The following is a 23,163-nucleotide window of genomic DNA, read 5'->3' as shown; positions in this document are numbered from 1 at the left end:
GCTGCAAGCCCGTCCGTGTTCGTAGCTGGGAGCCGTACACTCCAAGAACTCAGACAAAGACAACGATGGCGATGGCTTTAAAAAGCCACTTCTTGTCAGTCTTGGCAAAGGGAATAGAAGTATTCCTTGTATTATTTTTTCAAAACACAATTTCTGCTGGTTTGAAATAAAAAAAAAAAAAAGGAAAAAACAGGGATGAACACAGGTGGCACCTAGTCTAGCTATACCCGATATTAAAACATATTGTGAAATTATATTAAAACAGTATAGAAGAATGAAGAACCACACGAAACGGTGGGGAGAAAGATGAGCGGACGAGAGTGTAGCTCAGAACTAGCCCCTCAGTCATATGGAAATGGGATACAGGACCGAAGGGGTACAGCGCGTCAGCGGAGCAAAGACACATTAGTCAGTAAACGTGGCCACCCTCCCCTGTGACATTTCCTAAAACAACCTTAGCTATTAATAGGTTTCTAAGAAACAAAACATCTTTCTGGATTTGTACCCTCAAATAGATTCTTCTAGAAATGATTTAAGACACAATAAAATCCTGACCATCAAAAGGCATTAGAAACACAAACTTCTTTCACCAGTGCGACCCAATGAAGGGGAAAGGGAGAGTTCCTCCCTCCTCAGCTCCGGCTGCCTAGTCCCCAATGACTCCCTCAGGCCACTTGATCTCCTCAAGTTGGCCACCTCTAGCCCGCCTTCCTAATGCGAAGGCATCGGTCCCCAGGAAGGCAGAAATGGGATTTGAAGGTCGCCCCTGAAAGGGGGGGGAATGCTGTCTTGGCCTCTTCCCTGGGCTCCGGTGTCCATCTGGTCTTCCCAGCTCAGAGGGATGAACAATCCTGACATGTTTTCGTTGCTCCTTCGAAAATCCTAGAAGCTGGGTTTTTTTTTTTTTTTTCCCTGCGTCGGAATCAAAAAATTTTTTCCATTTAGTTTTGAATGCTCATGTTTCTTCCGTCATCCGGTTGTTTTATGTCCTATGTTTTATTCTGGGTTTTACGAATCTTACAAAATAGTATCTGATTAAAAGCTGAGATTAGAATCAGATCAAGTTCACCAGAGAGAATGCTAAAGTAAGTGGATCAACCTTAAGATTATAAATCTACGGAAGGCTGTTTCTGACACCTAAAAAGCACCTTCTGAAGTTGGGAGAATTTACTAAAGGGAACGAGGTGAGTCCTGACAGGATATCCTGGCCCCAGAGGCTTCCCTGTCCCCCCATCCTGGTCGCAATGTGCCTGCCTCGATCTGTTCTTCCAGTCTTTTCGCGCCTTCAGCCTTTCCTTCCCTGGGGACGGTGACACTGTGCAAACTCCTGCACTAAGCACTTCCGTGGCTACTCAGGTGGCCTCCTTCCCCGAACTCCCACAGAAGCGCGGCAGGCTTGTGAGGTTCCTCTGTTCAGAAAAGAAGGGCCGGGACTACAGAGCCCTGCTTGTAGTCGGGCACGATGTCAGGCACATCAAGCGGCTCGGGGAACGCCTGCCGCGGGCCCTTCGAAGCCTGGCCACGCCACAGGTTTCCCAGGCTAGTAAATGTGGGTGAGGACCTTGTGACAAAAACCGGAGTCCTGCCAGTGCTGATGTAATACAAAGAAACCTGAACCACGTCTGCACTAAGGAAACCAGTTATCAGTGGGAGATGAGCCTGAGGAGGGCGTTCAAAGGAAGTCCTCGGTCTCTGATGACGACACCCGAGGGACACCACAACCCAGCACACAACAAAAATACCAGTGTTCCGCCGCGCCAGGAACACGGTGCCCCAGATAAAGACCTGATGTGACGTCAACAGGGTAGGAACAGTAACAACACCGAGACTTGGATTAAATTAGTTCTTTTATGTTTACAATTCATAACCCGGAAAGCCCAGAGTAAAATTTCATGAAGGCGTTGAGGACACAGAGCTTCTTAAATTAGTTCTCCCCTTCTCTCCATATTTTCACTCCGCAAGCTAGACGTGACAATATACACTCTCAATTAAAACAAAAAAATCTAAACAAAATAAAGAGAATTCCCGACACAGAGTTCTGTAACAAATACCGAATAATTCAAACGCTCCAACTTCCGGTTAGCACCGAGAGTTAGCTGGGTTCGTCTTGCAAAGGGGACAACGCATCACGGAGAGGGGAGGGGGCAGCAGCACGTTCGCAGGCCGCCGCACCGCGTCACAGCCCCGCAGGGAGCCCCAGGGCCTCCCACCCGCTTCCGGACCCACTCACGTCCGCGACGTCGGTTCCGAACGGCCTGGGGTGGAGGCGGCGCCAGGCCGGCCCGCAGAGGCCAAGAGCCCGGCCCTCCGCCGGCGGCGCTCTAGAGCTTGAGCTCGCGCTCCGGCTTCATGCTGAAGGGCTCCAGCCTCTCGGCCTCGGGCAGCAGGCTGTTGAGCCGCTCCATCAGCGGCACCGTCTGGTCGATGCCCATCTGGATGCGGCGGAGGATGGCCGACATCTCGTTGACCTTCTGGATCTGCTCGGCGTACTTGGCGTATCTCTTCTGGCGCTCTTGCATGAAGCTGAAGAGAGTTTCTACGGACAAATCCATCTGCAGCGGGACGGAAGAAGCGAAGACCGTAAGCCTCGCAAGAGGACCGCTGTCCGGCGTGAGACCCACGGGCCAAACGGAAGCTGAGCGGCTCACAGGCAGCAGCGGCGGTGGAAACCCCTGCTGAGCTCGGCTCTAGCAACGGCGCCCCACTGCCATCTCTGCAGGGGGACCCAGAGACCACGGTTTCTGGCTCTGTGCTGGGCATGTGAGCCACTTAGGCCTTGTTGAGACCCTCAGATTTTTCTCTCTCTACATAAAGAATCCTGTGCTTGGAAATTAGACCGGGGTTTAAACATGGCGCTGCCACCTGAGCTGATAATACTTACCTTTCTGTCTCGGGGTCCACATCCGCCAGAAACCGGGAACGAGGGACCGTGGCTCAGTCAGTGAAGCGTCTGCCTTCGGCTCAGGTCATGGTCCCGGGGTTCTGGGATCCGCCCCGCATCAGGCTCCCTGCTCAGCCTCCCTGCTCAGCGAGGAGCCTGCTTCTCCCTCTCCCTCTGCCCCTCCCCCCGCTCATGCGTGCCCTCTCCCTCTCTCGCAAATAAATAATATAAAATCTTAAAAAAACCACACACACACACACCAGGGAACTGATTCCCCAACTGTGAGGATGGAGCGAGAGAACACACCCAGCACAGGACCTGGCATGACGCAGAGGGGCTTCACAACACACCTGTCATTCCTCCCTCTCTTCCTTGAAGGGCTGCAGGGTGGCAGCCCCTTGGGGACAAGTGCAGGGACAGGGGTGGTTTTGACAACCAAGGCTCAAGTCCATACCGTGGACCACACTGCTGTGAGGCAAACTGCTCCCTGCACTCTCTCCCCCAGTTAAACAAATGTTAGGCTCTGCGCTCCCCTTTTGTGACTATTTTCTTCCCCCGGGGAAGTTCTCTGGAACATATCACCTGGATAAAAATAAGGGAAAGGAACCTCCAGCCTGTCAGGTGCCTATACTCTCCTGTGTAGGGAAGAAACAAACCACCAAGACCTCAATTTCTACCCTTAAGTTAAACTCAAATGCTACTTCAGTCCCTCATTCTTGTCCACTCCAGGAGCGTGACCCTTGCCAACCCCCAGCCTCATGCAAAGTACTGCCACCTGACACACGTTATCAGAGCCTCTGGAAACGGTGTGATAAAAACCAAACCGTGGGACGCCTGGGTGGCTCAGTCAGTCGAGCATCCACTCGGTTTCCGCTCAGGTTACGATCTTGTCGTGAGAACAAACCCCACACTGGGCTCCCTGCTGGAGAGGGAGCCTGCTTGAGGTTCTCGCTCTTCCTCTCCCTCTGCCCCTCCCCTCCCTCGAGAAAAAAACCCCAAATATCAAACGAAACAAACGCGAGGAGACCAAAGCCAACCCCAAGAAAAAACCCGTTCTATTTTTACACTGTGTTGGAGTGGGGGCGGGGGGGGGAGGATGGTGAGTAAGGGAGGTGTCAGAAGAACTTCGTGCTTGTTTTTTCTATGCTGGTTCTTTCTTCACTTGTTTTGAAATGCTCAGGGGACAAAAAAACAGCGGGTGGGAGAAGAGGGAGGGAGGGAAACAGCCACCCCCCAATACTGTGGAAGCAGTTTATACCTTCAGATGGTTCTCTGCAACCCTGTTCAGACACTCAGCACTGAAGGGAGTGGGCCAGTAAATAGGAGTGTTCCTAAGAGTCAACCGCCGGGCCTTTTCAGAATGGCAATTCGACCCAGCACCTAGAAACACTCCTTCCGACAGACAGTGGGTGACGGAGCGTGCTGGGACCCTCCTCAGAACCGGCAGCGCTCGCGGCACTCCTGCCCCAGCGTTCAGAGCCACCTGGAGTTAGCACGCTTCGCCTGGCGGCGGCATCCCGTCCTCCCCACACCCAAGTCTACCAGACTAGACACACACCTGCGAAGTTCATCTGAAATGGCCTCCAAGACTCTAACTCAGCCTGTGTCAGGCCCCTGGCAATCAACCACTTCCCTCCGATTTATACTTGATCAGACAGTGGCATTTGCTCAAATGACATATACTCGCCCACACGTTTCCACAGCCGACTGGGGCCCACGTGTGATGTATCGGAGCTTTTGTCCAAAGCCACTTCACGCTTAGTGCCTGGGTGAGCACGCATAATTCGAGCATGCTGTTCACACACACTGACAGAATGTCTCTCAAGAGTCAATTCCCTGACGGTCCATGAAGAGGAGACCTGAAGCTGAGTGACCCGCTAGGTCTCACAGCAACGGAGCCAAAACTAGAACCCCCATTTCTTCAGTCTCACATATTCCTTTCACCTATATTCTCCGAGCAAGAAAGTGTGCCATTGGTTGAGCATGAGATTCGTGCATGGCATGGCATTAAAGGACATCGAATTGCATGGTGGAGACGTTACTGCCTTTTAAACCTTTTCCCCTTCTTTCTGACCGCTGCCAGGAGAGTCTCGCGTTGGTGCAAGTAAGACTTGAAAACCTGGGGGTGTGTAACAAAAGTGGTGATGCCTACCTCCATGCCCTTCGCTCTCTCGAGGCAACGCTGCTGCCGATCCCTAATGCCTCCCCCTGCACGCACCCATGTGTGTACAGACTTACTCCAGCACATGCGACCAGACTTCAAGGCAGTAAGGCAGTATCCGATGCAATTCCGAATCTTACCATTTTGACAATCTGGAACATATCCCTATTCACCTTTCCTATTTCTATTTTTGGCGCAAAGATTCTGATAAGGAAGCAGATATATAATATATACAGGCAACAGCCCTACGCTGGGACAACGTGCCATCCTGCACGCAGGGTCCCGGGGACACAGATACTGAGAACCACACTGTCTGTACCCCACACAGCTTACTGCGTACATTAACATGACTTCTGTTTTCCACTGTCTGTGTTAACGTATCTTGGCTCTTCCAGAAAACTCAGGCCCAGAAAGGGAAATGTTACAAATAACTTTGTTTCAGGAACTTTCGGGAAAACCATCTAAGTGAAAAAACTATGAGATTTTCCAACAGAGAGAGAATGACTGTTTATTTTCCACAACTCTTGCCTCGAAACCCACGTGACTGAGTTCTAGTCAGTGGCACGTATATGTGGAAGTCTCTCATGGCAGCTTCTGGGTATCTTCCTTAAAACTCAGCTCCTCCTCGGCATCCACTCTGCTCCTCCTCCTCCAGCTCCTCCCTCCCTCTGCTCCTGCAGGAACGCAGATGCAGCCCCCTTAGCCCACGAGAATAAGTAAGGTCACATCCTCGGGCTGGCAGAGCGGTGAGACAGAAGACTAGGTCTAGGAGGACTTTTGTGGACGAGAGTAGTACCAGGCCCGGGAGAGAGGAAGAAGTTTCCATTCTGTAGAAGCCACTGGGATTCTGGATCTCTGTAACACCAGCTGAATTTAATCTTACACTGGTAGAAATGAATGAGATAAAGTCCCTGCCCTCAAGGAACTCACTGTTTCCTCAGATGCATACCTCGCATGTACATACAGTCTCTGATGGCAGTTCACTTCAAAGGACAAGTGGAAAAGCAGCTGAAATTATTTGTGGGTGTAACTACAGGCTTTCCGAAGACATTAGTTATCTGTAGAATGTGCTCAAAATTATTTCAAATACCTTATTTGGATAGTACAGGCTATTTGCTCATTTGGGCAGTCCACTGTCAGAAACATCCAAAGTATTGGCAAATCAAACCCAGCAATCATACATCATAACCAAGTGAGGTTTATCTCAAAGATGCAAGCCTTTTCAGCATCTGAAAAATAATCTGCCATTTCAACAGAATAAAGGTTAAAAATTATATAATCATTTCAGTAGATGCAGAAAAAGCATTCAACAAATTCATCTATGAAAAATTCTGAAAAACTGGAACAGAGGAAACTTCCTCAACTTAATAAAGGGCATTTATGAAAAACCTACAGCTAACATCACAGTGGTAAAGTATACTTTTCTCTCTAATCAGGAACAAGGCAAGGATGCCCACTCTTATCACTTCTATTCAACACTGTACTAGAAGTCTTAGCCAGTGCAGTAAATCAATACAGGGAAATAAAAGGCATAGGAACTAGAGAGGAATACATAAAAGGGTCTTCATCTGTAGATGACATGACAGTGTACTGAGAAAAATCTTAAGGAATCTACCAAAAACTAGTAAAACTAACAAGTGAGTTTATTAGCAAGGTTGCAAAATACATGGCCAATATACAAAAATTGATTGTATTTCTATAAACTTGCAATGAACAACTAGACAATAGAATTTAAAAACACTATTTACAATTGCATCCAACAATTACTTAGGGGGAAAATTCAACAAAATATATACAAGACCTGTACACTGATAATACAAAACTCTGCTGTGAAAAATTAAAGGTGATCTCAAAAAATGGATAAGTATACCATGTTCATGGATTGGAAGAGTCAATATCATTAAGACATCAATTCTTGCTGAGTCAATTGCAATCTGAATCAAAATTCTAGAAGGAATTTTTTGCACGGATTTGGTAAGCTGATTCCAAGTACACAAAATGCCCAAAAGAATTTTGAGAAAAACCCCAAAGTTTGAAGACTTGATTTCAAGACAGTATAAAGCCACAACAGGGGCGCCTGGGTGGCACAGCGGTTAAGCCTTCGGCTCAGGGCGTGATCCCGGCGTTATGGGATCGAGCCCCACATCAGGCTCCTCCGCTATGAGCCTGCTTCTTCCTCTCCCACTCCCCCTGCTTGTGTTCCCTCTCATAAATAAATAAATAAATAAATAAATAAATCTACAATAATCAGGATAGTGTGATATTAGCATAGAAACAGACACATAGATTGATGAAACTGAACAGAGTACAGAAATAGGTCTAGACATATATGGTCAATTGTTTTTTGTTTTTTTTTTAAACAAAGATTCCAAGGTAATTCAGTGGTGAAAGTAAAGTTTTTCAATAATTTGTGCTAGAACAACTAGGTATCTATATGGAAAAAATAAATAAATATGGACCCCCTACACTTCACCCCATACACAACAATTTCCATGAAATAGATCACAGTCCTAAACATAATAGCTAAAACTATAAAACCTCTAAAAAGAAAACAGGATAACAACCTTTGGTATCGGGAATAGGCAAAGACTCTTCATCAAAATTTAAAACTTTTCTTAGACACCATTAAGAAAAAGAAAAGTCAAGCCACAGACTAAAAGAAAATATTTACAGTATATCTATCTGATAATAGACATATTTAGAATATGTAAAGAATTCTTACAACCCAATATTAAGAAAAAAATCCAGGGGCACCTGGGTGGCTCAGTTGGTTGAGCATCTGACTCTTGATTTCTGCTCAGGTCATGATATCAGGGTTGTGAGATCAAGGCCTGCCTCCTCAGACACCACTCAGTGGGGAGTCTGCTTGAGAGTCTCTCTCTCCTCCTGCCCTTCCCTGCTCCTTGCCCCATGCTCACTCTCTCTAAAAAAATAAATCTTGGGAAAAAAGAAAAGAAGGAAAGGAAAGGAGAGGAGAGGAGAGGAGAGGAGAGGAGAGGAGGGGGGAGGGGAGGGGAGGGGGAAAGAAAGAAAGAAAGAAAGAAAGGAGTGAGGGAGGGAGGGAGGAAGGAAGGAAGGAAGGAAGGAAGGAAGGAAGGAAGGAAGGAAGGACCAAAAATCCAAATTTGGGCTGTTTTCAAGAGTACTACCCTGGGGCTTCTGTCTCACTAAAACACTAACTGAGTTTCTAAGGGAAAAAAAAAATCAGCTTTTAAGATCTTTAAAAGGCAAATTAAGACCCCTTCAGGAAAGTAAGCCTCCAACTGATCAGCTGAACGTGGACTGAGTTTATTAAAAAGAAAGGTAGGGGTGAAGGGGTCAGTGAAGAATTCTCCAGGAGATCATCTGGCCATGGAATCTAACCATCTTGGGACAAAGAATTCAAAGCATATACAAGTAAAACTTGTCTGAAGATTGCACGTACGGGCACTATTAAGTAAATTGGACTATAGATCAGGGAAAAAAACAGGGTGTCTGGCTGGCTCAGTTGGTTTAGCATGCAACTCTTGATCTCAGGGTTGTGAGTTCAAGCCCCACACTGGGTATAGAGATTAAAAATAAAATCTTTTTTTTAAAAAAGGGAAAGGAATAAAAAGAGTAGCTAGATGCTAACCAGTTTTCTCAATAGAATTCCCTTGCTGAAGCTCTGTGTGGTAGGAAAAAAATTCCAGTCAGTTCTCAAATCACTCTGGAGGCTTCTAGCTCATGACCAAGATTATCCTAAATCCCATTCCTTGTCTCTAGATAGTTACTGATGCCAAATGAAAAGTGACTATTCATAACACAGCACATCGAACCTCAGGGAGACCTGTTTCATGGAAACTCCGGTCTTGACTGAGCTGGAGTGGCAGACTCCGTTGCTTTCAGAACCACTGCCTTAAATTCTCAGTAGTTCACTTCCCAAAGGTTTAGCCAGAGCTTCTATCTCAGGTGTGAACTGACTGTTCGGACCCTCCAAGTGACCTATGTAGATACCCGAAGGCATTCCTAAGCTCAAGCTGAGTGACTGAGAGTCACTCTGAAAGGAGCAGCCTTCTGTGGAAGCAACAAACAAAAAATTAAGGCGAGGCTGAGTAATCATTCTACATTTACAACCAACAATATATAGCTTGCAGATGAAGACAGCGGTGTCAGAATTGGGTCAAAATCTTGGTTCTGCATATGACTACCTTTGTAACTTTTTTTAAAGTAATCCCCATGCCCAACATGGGGCTTCAAGATCAAGAGTCGCAGGCTCTACCGACTAAGCCAGCCAGGCACCCCTACCTTTGTGACTAAACCAGTCACCTAACCTCTTTGAGTCTTAGCTTCTTCACCCTTAAATTGGTCATAATGATAGTATCTATTTCAGAAGGCTGATGTGAGGAGTCATGAGATAACATGTACAAAAAGCCTAGAATAGCCCCCAGAAAAACAGAGCACCATAAATTATAACATATATGTGAACTGAAATAGAAACTATGTCTAAAAACTCCTTTTACATGACGAATGGAAAAACAGGGTAAGAAATTTAGTAAAAAAGGGCAGGAAAAAAAATGACATCTTGAGGTATCCAAATAGATACAATATAGCTTTGTTGTAAGGGCAAGAGAGCTTATTGTAATGCCCCATCTCTATTACATTAAGTATCTTCAAGGCTTACACAACCACTCAGATGACAATTTACCATTGTGTTTTTCGCTGACATGTTTTATTTTTGTTCTAAACTTTGCCTACTGAAAATCTTACAACAGAGTCACATTACTCATCTTGTAGTTTCCTATGTAGTTTCACACTACATAATAACGAAAATCATTATTTACCTACAAGTCCTTCCATGTGTTTTTGATTTATATGTTCAGCCATGAGAATGTTTGTGGTACAATAAAAAATATATAGACGTACATGCATTATATACATTTTTTCAAAAAATATTTTGAAAGCAAGGCAAAGAACTCTAATAGATGATATCTTTTCCAACAGGACTCCATTCCTTCAATACTATTTTTTTTTTAAGATTTTATTTATTTTTTTGAGAGAGAGACAGCCAGCAAGAGAGGGAACACAAGCAGGGGGAGTGGGAGAGGAAGAAGCAGGCTCCCAGCGGAAGAGCCTGACGTGGGGCTCGATCCCAGAATTCCAGGACCACGCCCTGAGCCGAAGGCAGACGCTTAAGGACTGAGCCACCCAGGCGCCCCAGGACTCCGTTCCTTCAAAAAATGTGTTACATAAAATTTCCTGATGGGGTGCCCTGGCTGGCTCAGTTGGTGGGTGGACCATGTAACTCCTGATCCTGGGTTGCGGGTTTGAGCCCCACGTTGGGTGTAGAGATTCTTAAAATCTTTAAAAAATATTTCCTGATAAAATAAGCTTTGATGCTGGTTTGGCACAGGTGGGCCATTCTATGTAAGATATCTAAATGCTTGATGTAATTGCAATCTTTTCAAAGTAGTGGTACATACTACAAAGGGCTGTAGTTTTAAGTTAGCTGTGTAACACAGGACGAGCTTCACAAAGATACTGTACGTCTTCCAAATTCTTAAATCCTTAATTGTAGATATGTACAAGATGGTCACAAAAGTAGTTTAGTAACTTATTCACAGATCAAAAGAAAAATCAGTAAATTGTATACCACAATCAACAAAATTCAAGTTTACATGATCAATAGACTTTTGTTTTCCTATCTCTTAGTGACTTCAGTTTTAAAAAAATATGTAAAAAAACCACTGCTTAAGGGGTGCCTGAGGGATTCAGTCTGTTAAGCATCTGCCTTCGGCTCAGCTCATGATCCCAGGGTCTGGGGATCGAGCCTAGCATCAGGCTCCCTGCTCAGTGGGGAGTCTGCTTCTCCCTCTCCTCCCCACTCTTGCTTTCTCTCTCTCTCTCTCTCAAATAAATAAATAAAATCTAAAAAAAAAAAAAAAAAGACTGCTTAAGAACTCAATTGAGGCTACATTAAAAAAAAAAATCATGCATCTTTCCCACCCTTTAAAAGCACTGTTGAGCTTTTAATGTAATAATGTCTCTCAGTTAACTTAAGCGTCAAGGTCAATTTTTATTTGGTCTCAATAAATAGTTTACTTTCTTTGTACTCATTCTGCATTTAAGTTCCTGTTTCCCAAGGAGATCAATTTAGGAATATGGGAGTGGGAAAGAGAGGCCACGAAGGGCTGAGGCCAGCTACCCAAGGGCATCTGCGCCTCTTCCCATATTCCCAATCCAGCCCCAGCTTTGTTCTTCCTTTGGACAGACATCCTTCTTTGGAAATGCTTCAGTGTTTTACGTAAAGCTTCACCTTTTTACATATTCTAAGTGCCAAAACTACCGATTCCCCCTGACTAGAAAGCATTAGCATAGCTGTATAAATTAGTACTGTTCCAAGAGCAAAATCTGCTATTGCAAATTCATTTCTCCAAAGAAGATAAACAAATGGCCAGTAAGTACATGAAAAGACGTTCAACATCATCAGTCATCAGGGAATTGGAAATCAATGCCACAAAGAGATATTACTTCACACTCACTAGGACGGCTAAAATAAAATGGCAGGCAATAGCGAGGATATAGAGAAACGAAACTCCTCGCGTACTGATGGTGGAAACGTAAAATGGTGTACTGCTTCAAAAACAGTTTGGCAGTTTCTCCAAAAGTTAAATATAGAAGTACCACAGAATCTAGCAATTTCCCTCCTAGGTAGATGCCCAAGAGAACTACACCTTACGTGCATGCAAAAACTTGCCCACAAATGTTCATGACAACATTGTTCAGACAAAAAGCAGAAACAACCCAAATGGCCATCAGGGGATGAACAGATACACAAAAAGTATATCCCTACAACAGAGCAGGACTGAGCCATAAAAAGGCATGCAACACTGATCTAAGCTACAAAAGAGATGAGCCTTGAAAACAGTATGCTAAGCGCAAGAAGCCAGATACAAGAGGCCACATACTATATGAGTCCGTGTATAAGAAATGTACAGAACAGGCAATCCGTAAAGACAGAAAGTAGATTAGCGGTTGGCAGGAAATAGGAAAATGGGGGATGGGGAGTGACTGCTAACTTATATGGGTGATGAAAATATTCTGAAATTAGACAGCGGTGTTAGATGAACAACTTTGTGAATATACCAACAACCACTGAACTACACCACTACAAATAGGTGAGAGGTACCTTCAAGCCGAGTTCTCAGCAATCTCCCAGAACCTTCCTTGCTCGTTCTTAAACTAACCCCTTGATGGCCACATTCTAAATCTGGCTCCTGACCAGAGGCACTTTCTTCTTTTTTTTAATTAAAAAAAAATTTAAATTTAAGTTTTATTTAAATTCCAGTTAGTAATATACAGTGTTACATCAGTTTCAGGCACACGATACAGTGATTCAGCACTTACGTACAACAATGGGGTGCTCATCGCAAATGCCCTCCTTAATCCCCATCACCCATTTAACCCACCCCTCTCTCCTCCCCTCTGATAACCCTCAGTTTGTTCTCTATTGTTAGAAGTCTGTTTCTTGCTTTGCCTCTTTTCCCCCCCTTTACTCATTTGTTTTGGTTCTTAAGTTCCATATGAATGAAATCATATGGTATTTGTCTTTCTCTGACTTATTTCACTTAGCATAATACTCTCTAGCTCCATCCATGTTGTTGCAAATGGCAAGACTTCATTGTTTTCTTATGGCTGAGTACTATCCATTGTATATATGTAGCACATCTTCTTTATCCATTCATCAGTTGATGGACACTTGGGCTGTTTCCATAATTTGGCTATTGTAGATAATGCTGCCACAAACGTCGGGGTGCATGTATCCCTCTAAATTAGTATTTTTATATTCTTTGGTAAATACCTATATTAAATCATAGGGTATTCTATTTTTAACTTGAGGAACCTCCATACCGTTCTTCAGAGTGGCTGCACCAGTTGGCACTTCAACAGTGCTTCTTAAGATCTTTCTTCTACTCTCAGATCCTGGTGCTTGGGCTTAGTTGTTCTAGCTTTCACACATTAGTTACCACCTGATTTTGTCTTTGACTCACATGAGAAGCTGTCTCCACTTCAGAGAGTCGAGCCGAGGGCCCCTTGCCACCAGTTTGGCCCATTCTGACCAACTCTCCATCTTCTACCCCTGCCACATCTTCACCACTTGCCCCTACTGGGGATTCAGAGATTATGAAGGTTAGCATGTGCTAGGCTGTGACAAAAACTTTTCTGGGTCAACTATGTGTTTTCTTGGGCTTCTGACCCTCCTCCTGATTATCATTCCCACAGAGAATTGGGAGCTCTCTGAGGCAATCTTCTCTAGGATGCCTCTCTCTTGCACAACGGACACACAATGGGAAGATGTTTTCATTAATTACACCATGGGCTAAATGGCACCAATTATCACAAATTGGACACTTTGAAGCAATCCTGTTTCTGAACGCAGCAGTTTGCAATGACAGCTTATAAAAGTAAACTTCTGCCATTTATTCTAATATCGTATCTTTGATCTGTAAATCAGACAAGAAGAGAAACTCTTCTCTAGCAAATCTCAATCTACATGATCTCTCAAAACCAAAAACTGAAATCCATACTAGTGGGACTTTTTGTAATATATGTACATATTAGGATGATAGGTAGGCAGAACACAGTATATAATATTCAGCAAATAATCTGTTCTCAAATAACAGTTTTCAAGTGGAGTGAAAGGACACAGTTTTGTTTCTATTTTAACCACCAAGATTTATTTTTTTAATAACCAAAATAAAAAATTACCAGGTATAGCATGGATATTTACAAAACAAAAACCGAGAGGAGACCAGAGGGAATAAACTGTCAGCAAATAAACTGGAATGACATTTTCACTGGCATGGTCTATTTGCACACTTTGGACTCTGACACTTCACTTGTACAAGCATTACACAATCCTTGACTTCACCAAGGGGGCTTAAACACAGAATGCTGGAGCTGCAAGGGTCCTTTACAGATGAAGACTACTCCAGAGAGCTTGAGTGGTTCGCAGAAGCCCACTGGGTGGGTACTGCCAGAGCCTGGGCTGGGTTCCACATCTCCTGATCGCTGTCAACCATCCCAAGGAATGAAGGTCGGCCAGTAACATTTCCTTTTCCATAGTTAGCTCTACCTCGTCAAGTGAATTAAACTGTCTGAAAACTGTGACTTCAAAGTTTTTCAGGTCACCATTTCTGTCCATAAAGAACCCCCCAAATCTGTCGTTAATGGATGTCAAAGTCAAATCAAACATCTCTAAGTCCGTTAGGAATGGGAACCTGCTCAGGTGGGCCTGCGTCTGCAAATTAGGAGGGTATCAGTCAAAACCGTGCACAGTTTCTACTTCCTTCTGGAATTACGTAAACCTTCCCTGGGTCCTTATTAGTCTGCTATTTCCTGTTGCGAAAGAACAAACAATGGGCAGACTGTCACCAATGTTTTCATTAATTACAACACAGGCTGAATGGCATTGATTACCACATAATGGACATTTTGAAGTGACCCTGTTTCCTTTTTTCAAACAATGTATCTAAATGTCTCCTAAAAGAAACACATTTTATTTGGGCCTTCAAGAGAATTAAGACATACCAGGACCTCAGGAATTTGAATTGCATCACTTTGCTCCAATAGTCATTTTATGACTTGCCCAACTTCCCCGAACGCCTTCTTACCCTCTGTGTTAGGTCTAGGAGGGAAGGCAGGAGAGAAGTCTCAAAGTCTTTAGGTGGTTTCCAATGCTAAGTACGAGAAAGTCCGGCCTAATACCCCTTCCTTCCCCATCTCTCAGAAAAGGGCTAGTGAGGGCCTCTGAAAGGCAGCAGGTGAAGAAAAAAAGATCAGGGTAAAAACAAAAGTTCAGAGCAGAAATCCCACTTCTCCCTCCCCTTGGGAGAGCTTTGTACGCTACACAAGACAGTAGTTGGGGACACAGACACTCTGCCTCCTTGAGAAGTCCCTGCTCTGCTCCCTCTCTAGTTAGAGCCCCTCCCTGCAGTCCCGGAGCGGGAGCGGGGGGAGCACGCTTCGTGTTCAGCGCAGGTCTCCTCTCTGGCTTCCCTGAAGGCACCTCTCCCTGTCCACCCTCATTATTACCGGTCCCCCAAGATCCCGGTAAAAGGCCCTCTTCTCAAAAGAGTGATCGGTGGCGAATGTGGAAAGTTAGCCCGGACAAAGGCAGAGCTGGCATTTCAAATGTGTAGATGTGGGGCCTGCAGGATGTGGACACATCCTGTCAGGATTGCTTCTGAAATATAAAAGCATATCATGAAATTATGAAGAGAATATTGTAAAGGAATGCTGGGTCAGGGAAAGTACGTGAGCACTGCCCACAAACGATGAGAGGAGGTGGGGAGTCAAAGCGTTAGGATAAAGAATGGAAGAGAAAGAAAGTGGAACAGTAGAAAAAGCATGGGTCTTAGATCTTGGTTTGAGTCCTAGCTCCACCATTTCACAGGGGGGTCACCCTGAACGGTTTAACTTTCAGGTCTTTGAACCTCAATTTCTCTTTCTGTCCAACACAGATGACAGTGCACATAAAATGCGCATTCCACACCCGCACCTGGTCCACATGTAAAAAGTGACAGCTGCATTAGTGGGACTACTAGTACTACTACGTTAAGAGAGAATGTGGAGAAGCTGTGCTGGTAGATAGAGCGGGTGGATGGTGACGAGAATTCGGGAGCCACGTCACTAACCCGGACTCCCCCTCCCAGCATCCAGGACTAAAGGGAAATAAAGGGACGCCTGTATGAACCTAAGTGACACATTCAGTATTTAAAAGCTAAGGTGATTAAACTGGGTCATGTGCTCTATGATTCCATGTGTGCACCCCAGCTGTCCATGAACATAGTCCCTTTTTTAATTCAGAGTAGAGAACAGACCTTACAGGTGGTGTGGAAGTAAATATTTTACTGTCAAATATTCCACCCTATGCCTGAAGAAAGAACGTGAGAATACGAACATACTCACTTGGCGTATCTCGGTTGATGCCAGAGGGTGTGCTCCCCTAAGCGCTATGCTGGAAGACCTCACCGGACATGTGAGGGCCGGAGCATTACCCACACAGAAGGCCAAGGGGACAGCTCAGCTTAACACGCACACTCAGCCAGCAGACACCACCTGAGCACGAGGTGAGCAATGAGGCAGGAGATGCCCTCTGACCAGGGGAAACCAGGAATGGATTGCCGGATCCACCAGGCGGAGATGGGGAGCGGATGCCAGTAGGAGGGAAGACACGGAGCAGCAGGAGACTGGAGGGCAGTGTGAATGTGGCAGATGTGGGAGAATGCGACTGTGACTGCTACGAGATGGAAAGGCAGATGAGGGAGTGCTCACAGAGAGACTCCAGGTCTCAGCAAGGATGAAGAGAGAGCAGCTGAGGGGCCTTAGGGTTACGGGGAAATCATTCCTGAAATTCTGCCACTAATACTCATACTTCTACAGAGTCACATCACTTCCTCCTGGTCTTGCTGCATTTGAGATAAATGTCTTTTACTCCCTAAAATAATCCTTCCGTTACATAGCTCCCTGTAGGCCTGCAGAGTACTTTCACGGTCATGATTCCACTCGCTCTAGGCTGCAGGGCGGCCGTCACCTTAACTTTCTGTGAGCGGTTTCTAGTAGTGGTTTGATGCGACCTTAGACAAGGTGAAAGCTCTCTCCTCTCTCCTCAAGTGTAGAATGAACTGTGGAGTGATGCCAGGGTGGTATCTAAAGGCTTACAATATTAAAATATAGTTTTATTTTACATAAAACTGGGTGGCTCAGTCAGTTAAGCATCCAACTCTTGATTTCAGCTCAGGTCATGATCTCAGGGCCGTGAGACTGATCCCCACGTTGGGCCTGTGCTCAGTGGGGAGTCTGCTTCTCTCCCTCTCTCTCTGCCCCTAACCCTTGCTTGTGCTTGTGCTCTCTCTCAAAATTAAATAAATAAATCTTTAAAATAGAGTTTGTCAACATGGGCAGAAAAAAGTTAACTGTTGCCTCAAGCTCTAAGAACACATCCTAGAAAAATTCTTTGGGAATCTTTGAGACCTGAAAGAATTAGCGATATTTTTAAAATATGGATCTGCAAGTTGTCCTCCCTACTAACAACAGAGACAGCAAATAAGTCTCCAGTTCAGAACATCCAGATAAGTATGACAATGAGCAGACTGTTAATAAGGACAAGAATTCTGGGTACTGTAATTGTCACTGGTCAAAAAATTTGATAAATTTTAGGTATAGAGAGAATTTTGAGGAATAGTCTCCGGGCTCACTCTATACTAGTCAGGAGATCTTAATCTTACAAGTGCCTTTCTAGAAAGGTCTTCCTGGCCCACCCTCCCTATAATTTCCATCCCACTGACATTTCCAATCCTTTTTCTTGCCTTATATTTTCATTCTTAGCACTTCCCTTACACGCTATATATTTTACTTTTTTACCTTTACTGTCTGTTTCCCCAGACACATCAGGTTCTATGGAAAGAATTCTATTTTGTTCAGTGATATAGCCTCAACAGCTAAAACAGAGCCTGGCACAGAGCTGAATGAGTTCATAAGTGAAGCAGGCATGTAAAGGCACATGCATGCGAAATTCTGAAAGGCACGTTCTTATCTCAGTGAGTCAAAATTCTGCACCCCGGGAGACAGAACCCTGATAAGACATATTATGAGGAGAAAAAAGAATAGAAGTATTCCAAGTTGGGAAAAAATATATATATTCAAGATAGACATATGTAAAATACAGAAAATAGAACGAAGCAGGCTAAAAACAAATACCACCAATCATCTCATCATTAACGGGAAACCACAGCTAACTGGCATGTTTCCTTTGAATCTTTTTTTAAAAAGATATTTAACATAGTTGAAATCATATAGCTTGTATAATACTGTGTTCTGATTTTTCACTTAATGTGAAAAGCTTAAGTGGTTTCATAGTATCACCTGGTTTTCATTGACAGGACTTAGATCAAGTGAAATTTATCATAAAAATTTGCCCTTCTGAATCTCAAAGTTGGGCGACAGATGCATTTTAGGAATATAAGCTGAAAGATGACACAGATGTTCAAAGTACAGCTCAAAATGTAATACAGCCCTGGGCACGCATATGGACTACATTTCCCAGCCTCCTCTGGAGTAAGCTGCAGCCACGTGATTGCATTCCAGCCACAGTGATGTGTGACAGGTTTGGTCCACAGACTCTCCCATCTGTGCTATTCCATTCTCTTTCCTCTTCTGCCAACTGGGGTGCTATCAGGACGTGGTCTTTGGTTGGGGATGGCAGAGCCCCAAGATGGGAGGAGCCTAAATCCCTGAACTCAAGGGAGGAGAGTCACCTGCTAACATCCAGAAACATCTACCCTGAACATGAGCAAGAACGAAACTTCTGTTGCATTTGAACCATTACACATTTCTTTATCTACTTATAGCTGCAGTCTAGCCTATCCTACCTAATACAACTCTCAAACCTTTATTTTCCCTAATAGAATAAAGAGGCTTCTCAGGCACTACGATAAAGACAGTGAAATAATTGAAGAATATATTGAGTTCTTCACTTAACAAACATTTATTAAATGTCTACTATGTGCCAGGCATTGTTCCAAACACTGCAGCAACATTCAAATTTGCTAAAATTCCTTGTCTTTCTTCACTGAAAGAGATACAGGACAGGCAATAGCCTTTCCCAGCCCCACTTCCAGTTCTATAACCCATGTGCCCTTAAGCTTACCCTCTAGCTTACAGACTGTAATTACTCTTGGATTCCAGAGGCAGCTAAAGGGGCCTCTACCTTTGCCCACTCTGGCAGACTGGAAATGACCTACAAGAGGGAGAGGGACAGGGGCTCTAGTAGCTGGCTCATGCGGTGAGTACTAGAAAAGCTGGCAGCTCCAGCTGTCTAGGGGCATGTCTAGGGCAAGCAAACTAGGGGGGAAATAGGGCTGCTGTTCACACATGCTCATATGTCAGTATCCAGAATTAGAATGGAGTTAAATCTTGGAGCAGTCAAATAACTGGGTTTTGCTCCTGCCTCGCCAAAAAATACAAGCCTACACTTCCAAAGGCAAGTAATAAACTAGATTGGGCCCTCTTCCAGGATTTCAGCCTTTTGGCAGGACAGTGCTGGTGTAAAGGAAGTGTGGGGCCAGACCCAAGGAAGTACTGTATACCTTACAGCCAGACAAACCAGAATAAGCCCAGTCCCCCATCTGCATTTCCTGCCACCCAAGGGACCAGCTGATTTTCTTACCAAAAAGAAAGGCTGCCCAAAGGACAAGAATGGGGGAGAACTATAATTATATTGTAAGGTCTCAACCCGAAATTTACAACAGAGTAACTTGTAAAATAGGGAACACAAAACTTTCTTTCAAATGCCCTCGGTACATTAGCAAAAAGAAGCCCAACATCTCAATGATCTTGTCAAAATTTGTAGTTTTAAGTAAACACTCCCAACCCATTTTATAATTTGAAGTCCAGCAAACAGACAACAGGGTGAAGGTATGTTTAAAAGCAGCAACAGGAATCTAACAAGGCTGAACTTTAAAGGAGATTCAGTTCAAGGTGGTAAAGAATAACAGCCTCACCTGGCCAGTGATCCACATGAACCAGGCTTTTAATTGCAGGAGCTCACAATGAATGCAAATGGCCGCCTCAGACACTGATTCTCTGTGCAACACTGTAAGCGATTCATTTAACCTTGACCAATCTCTTCCCCAGCCCCATGGGAGGAAGCATGGTACAGGAAGTCAGGTCAAATACTTGGAAAATGGCTCCAGCTAGGTCTTACACATTACAGTACTGTCAACAGAAAGAAATCCCTGCCCAGCTGTGTGTGCTGGCCCCTGCCTGGTAGCTCACTCCTTCAAAGACCAGCTGAGTATCTACTGCATGAAAAAGGAATAACTAAAATAAAAATGAGATTCCAAAGAAGTAGAACATAAGTAGTATGGTAATGTCGGAAAAGGGGGCTGGCGGTCTTCTACCATATCTTATCATTTTAACTAGAATAAAAATCTTGGGCAAATCCCAAAGAAACTCAAGGACCTTCTTTTCTTTATTTGTGCAATGAAAGGGCTGAATCAGAAAAACTTTAGGGTCTCTTTGTAATCCCATGTAATCACGTGGGATTTCTCAGAACTAAAACTCTTTCTTACACCTGGTCATCTGAACCTCCATTCAATGCTTTATATTGGTTTATGCTGGAATAGCATGCTTATCAACACATCTAAGAATGAAAAACACAGACTACCAGAGTCATACCATGAATTAGTCTCAAGGCCTTTGAGCCAGCACATAATAACTGTAACAAAATAAGCCTCATGGTTTTATCTTAGTTCTCAAAGTATTCCAATCTAGGAACACACTCACCCATTGACAGCAACTACAGTGAGACAGAAACATGATCCAGGTCACTGACAAGAGCTGCTCCAAATGTCTCAACTATGTCTTCCTGGGACTGTGTGTTCGCCACCTGCCCTCCTCTCCCAAATCCCCTGCCCCTGGGAAGGCAACCTCACTAGGAAGATGTATGTTTCTTTCACACTTTTCAGTTAACCCAAATTTCAGTGGCTGATGTGACCTAAAACTGAACGTGTGTGCCTGCGAATGTGAACCTTCACTAGAAATAATGATAGCACAGAAAAAGCACTGAAATGACAAGAGTGATGTGTCCATAGCCTAGAAGCCAAGGACTAATCATTTGCTGCCATCCAGTTTCACATTTCTCATGATCCATGTTCCCAGGCACTGGTTTGTTACTCACAAAGCAGAAGAAACAATTAACTACAAAAGCTTACACACTCACATACCCACGGCATGAAAGAAATCATGCAGGGCTTGAGAGAAACCAGAGTGGGCTAAAAATTGTGTCTTGCCTCTACTTAGTGCTTTATCACACTTGGGTTGTTGAGAGTACAGCTTAAAACAAACCAACATTCAGGCTGCTACTGGTATCAAGAAACTACATATAGGCCAATTCATGGCATTAGGGTTAGGCTTTTCTCTTCAGTCATTATTTATATTAAAAACAGCCGACAAGAGCCAACATTATAGTGTTTACCATATGGCAGACAAAGTCCTAAGTACTTCCCGGAGAGTAACTCATACAACCCGCACCAAAACCTCTCTGAGGTGGATACTATTCTTACTCTATTTTAACAGAAGAAGAAAGAGAGGCTCAGAAAAACTGAGTTACTTGTTCAAGGTCACACAGCAAGTTAGAGGCAGTGCCAGGATTTGAACCCCGGCATCGAGGCTCTGGAGTTGGTATGCAGAACTGCTACGCAGAAGCACCCACAAATATGAGGTACATGTTATCCCCCCTTGGCTGAGCCCTCCATGACTCACTGCTCACAACCGTACTCCTGCCCAGTGGTCACTCTCAATGAATGACCGCCTCTCTTCTTCAGAGAGAATACGCACGTTCCTTGCCTGACTGATCTAGGCCAGTTCCCCTCTATAAACTTCTCCAAATTCTCCCTGTTCTCTCAAAACAAATGCCCTCGGGCTCTAAATCCCACCCTCTCTTGCCGCCTCAGGGACCCTGCTCTAAGACTCTTTCTAGCCTTCATCTTCAGTCTCTTCTGTATTTTCCCTGTCAACCTGTGAACATGTTTGAGTAAACCACCTGCAAAACAAAACACCAAACCCTCCTTTGATCTTCATCCACTTGTAATTCCGTAATTTTGGCCACTACCTCACCCTGTGACCCTGGATAACTTGCTTACCCTCTCTACTAGCCTTCAATTTCTGCATCTAAATAATGAGGGCGCTGGACCAGATTTCTAATGTCCTCTGAACTGCACTGTTCTATGGTTCTTAATGCAGAGTGGAGTTTTTTGAACAAGTTGAGTTTGTTCACTGTCCCCTGAAGCCTCAAAGTTAATTTTCTTCTAAGACTGCCAAGCTGTTCCTGTAGCCAGCAATGCTCCCCCTCCTTCTTTCCATTCATTTCCCAAACTTTGATTTCCCTTTAAGAGCTAGCTTCAACCTCAACGGCTCCAGGATATCCTGATCTTTAACTCTTACAGCACCTCAGTTAGGGACCACAATGGAGCACTTCCTATCAACAGTGCCTTATCTTTCACATTACTGTCCTGTGTATCTTTGTTCCCTCACTTAGACTAAGCTCTCAGCAAGCAGGCACTTTGTCACATTTCTCTGTAACCCCCCAAAACCCTCACACTGAGTAGGTCTGCAACAGTTGCTCAGCGAGGCTGGTCGGCTAACTGAAGGGTCCCCCAGGAGCCACCAAGGAAACTGGTGGTCAGTGTGCATTGATTACAAGGCTCTCTGGGAAGGAAGGCTACCTCGATCTCCTACTCCTCTCTCAGACACACTAATCTGTACAACGCAGACTTTTCATTCAAGAGCATCATCCAAATTTAGGCACAGGAAAGCTTAGCTAACTCCCTGATTTTCTTTTATCTGAATCAGAACAGTTATAGCCATGTTTTCCTCTGATCCAAAGTTAAAGTGACTGCAGGCCTGTAACTTTATGAGTCTCTGGTTGATCCAGGTTCTACACTTCCACTAATACATATTCTCCAAGGTTATTAAGTTCCTTACTTTTCAACACATACAGCATTATGTTACTTCCTCACACTTGCAACCAAATTTCCAGGAAACATCTGGAATAATATTAGAGAGCTGGTGTTATATCAAAACTACATCCTCTGCTTTATTCATTTGGAAGTGACTAATTTCAACCCTGAGGTTAGAAGTGAGCACAGATGGATGTGTATGTTTTAGGAGTTTGCTAGCACTTACCAACAGAGATGCCAAGTCACTAATGAAAACCCTAAAACAGTGCTCACCTCCTTCACCTGCAGAGAACTACCGAGGTACCACATACTGTGAGTACTGTTCTCTGTTCTGTACCAATCCCGGGTTAACTACTGACCACTCAAAGTGAATTCCAAAGTTCCTCAAACAATTTTAAACTCAGTTTGTTTTAAATGAATGCTCTGAAACACTGGTTCTCAACCCTGGTTACATGTTAGAACCATCTAGAGCACTTCCATAAATACCAACGCCTACCTGCCTCCCTTCCCCACTCACCACCCTCCAAAGATTTGGATCTAACTGGTTTAGAGTGAGATCTATACATCAGTTACTTCTTAAAAGCACTTCAGCTATACTGATAAATTAAGGTATTACTATTTAGTGGAAACACCGGTGAAAT

At 44.3% G+C, this 23,163-nt stretch overlaps 1 protein-coding gene across 2 annotated transcripts in view; it reads right to left on the bottom strand.

The window, feature by feature from the left end:
• Window positions 1-1,834: 1,834 nt before the first annotated feature.
• BORCS5 (BLOC-1 related complex subunit 5) overlaps window positions 1,835-23,163 on the bottom strand; it is a 92,040-nt gene continuing 70,711 nt past the window's right edge. For both annotated transcript variants that reach the window (XM_040642172.1, XM_008707084.2), the window contains exon 4: window positions 1,835-2,552. In XM_040642172.1, the coding sequence (XP_040498106.1) occupies window positions 2,322-2,552 (231 nt within the window). In that variant the 3' untranslated portion in view covers window positions 1,835-2,321. The remainder of the gene's footprint in view (window positions 2,553-23,163) is intronic.

Source organism: Ursus maritimus, unplaced genomic scaffold (assembly GCF_017311325.1).
Source record: "Ursus maritimus isolate PB19 unplaced genomic scaffold, ASM1731132v1 scaffold_26, whole genome shotgun sequence".
NCBI classification, from domain to species: Eukaryota; Metazoa; Chordata; class Mammalia; order Carnivora; family Ursidae; genus Ursus; species Ursus maritimus.
Note: the sequence above shows the minus strand (reverse complement) of the source record. Positions and strands in the feature narration are given on the sequence as shown.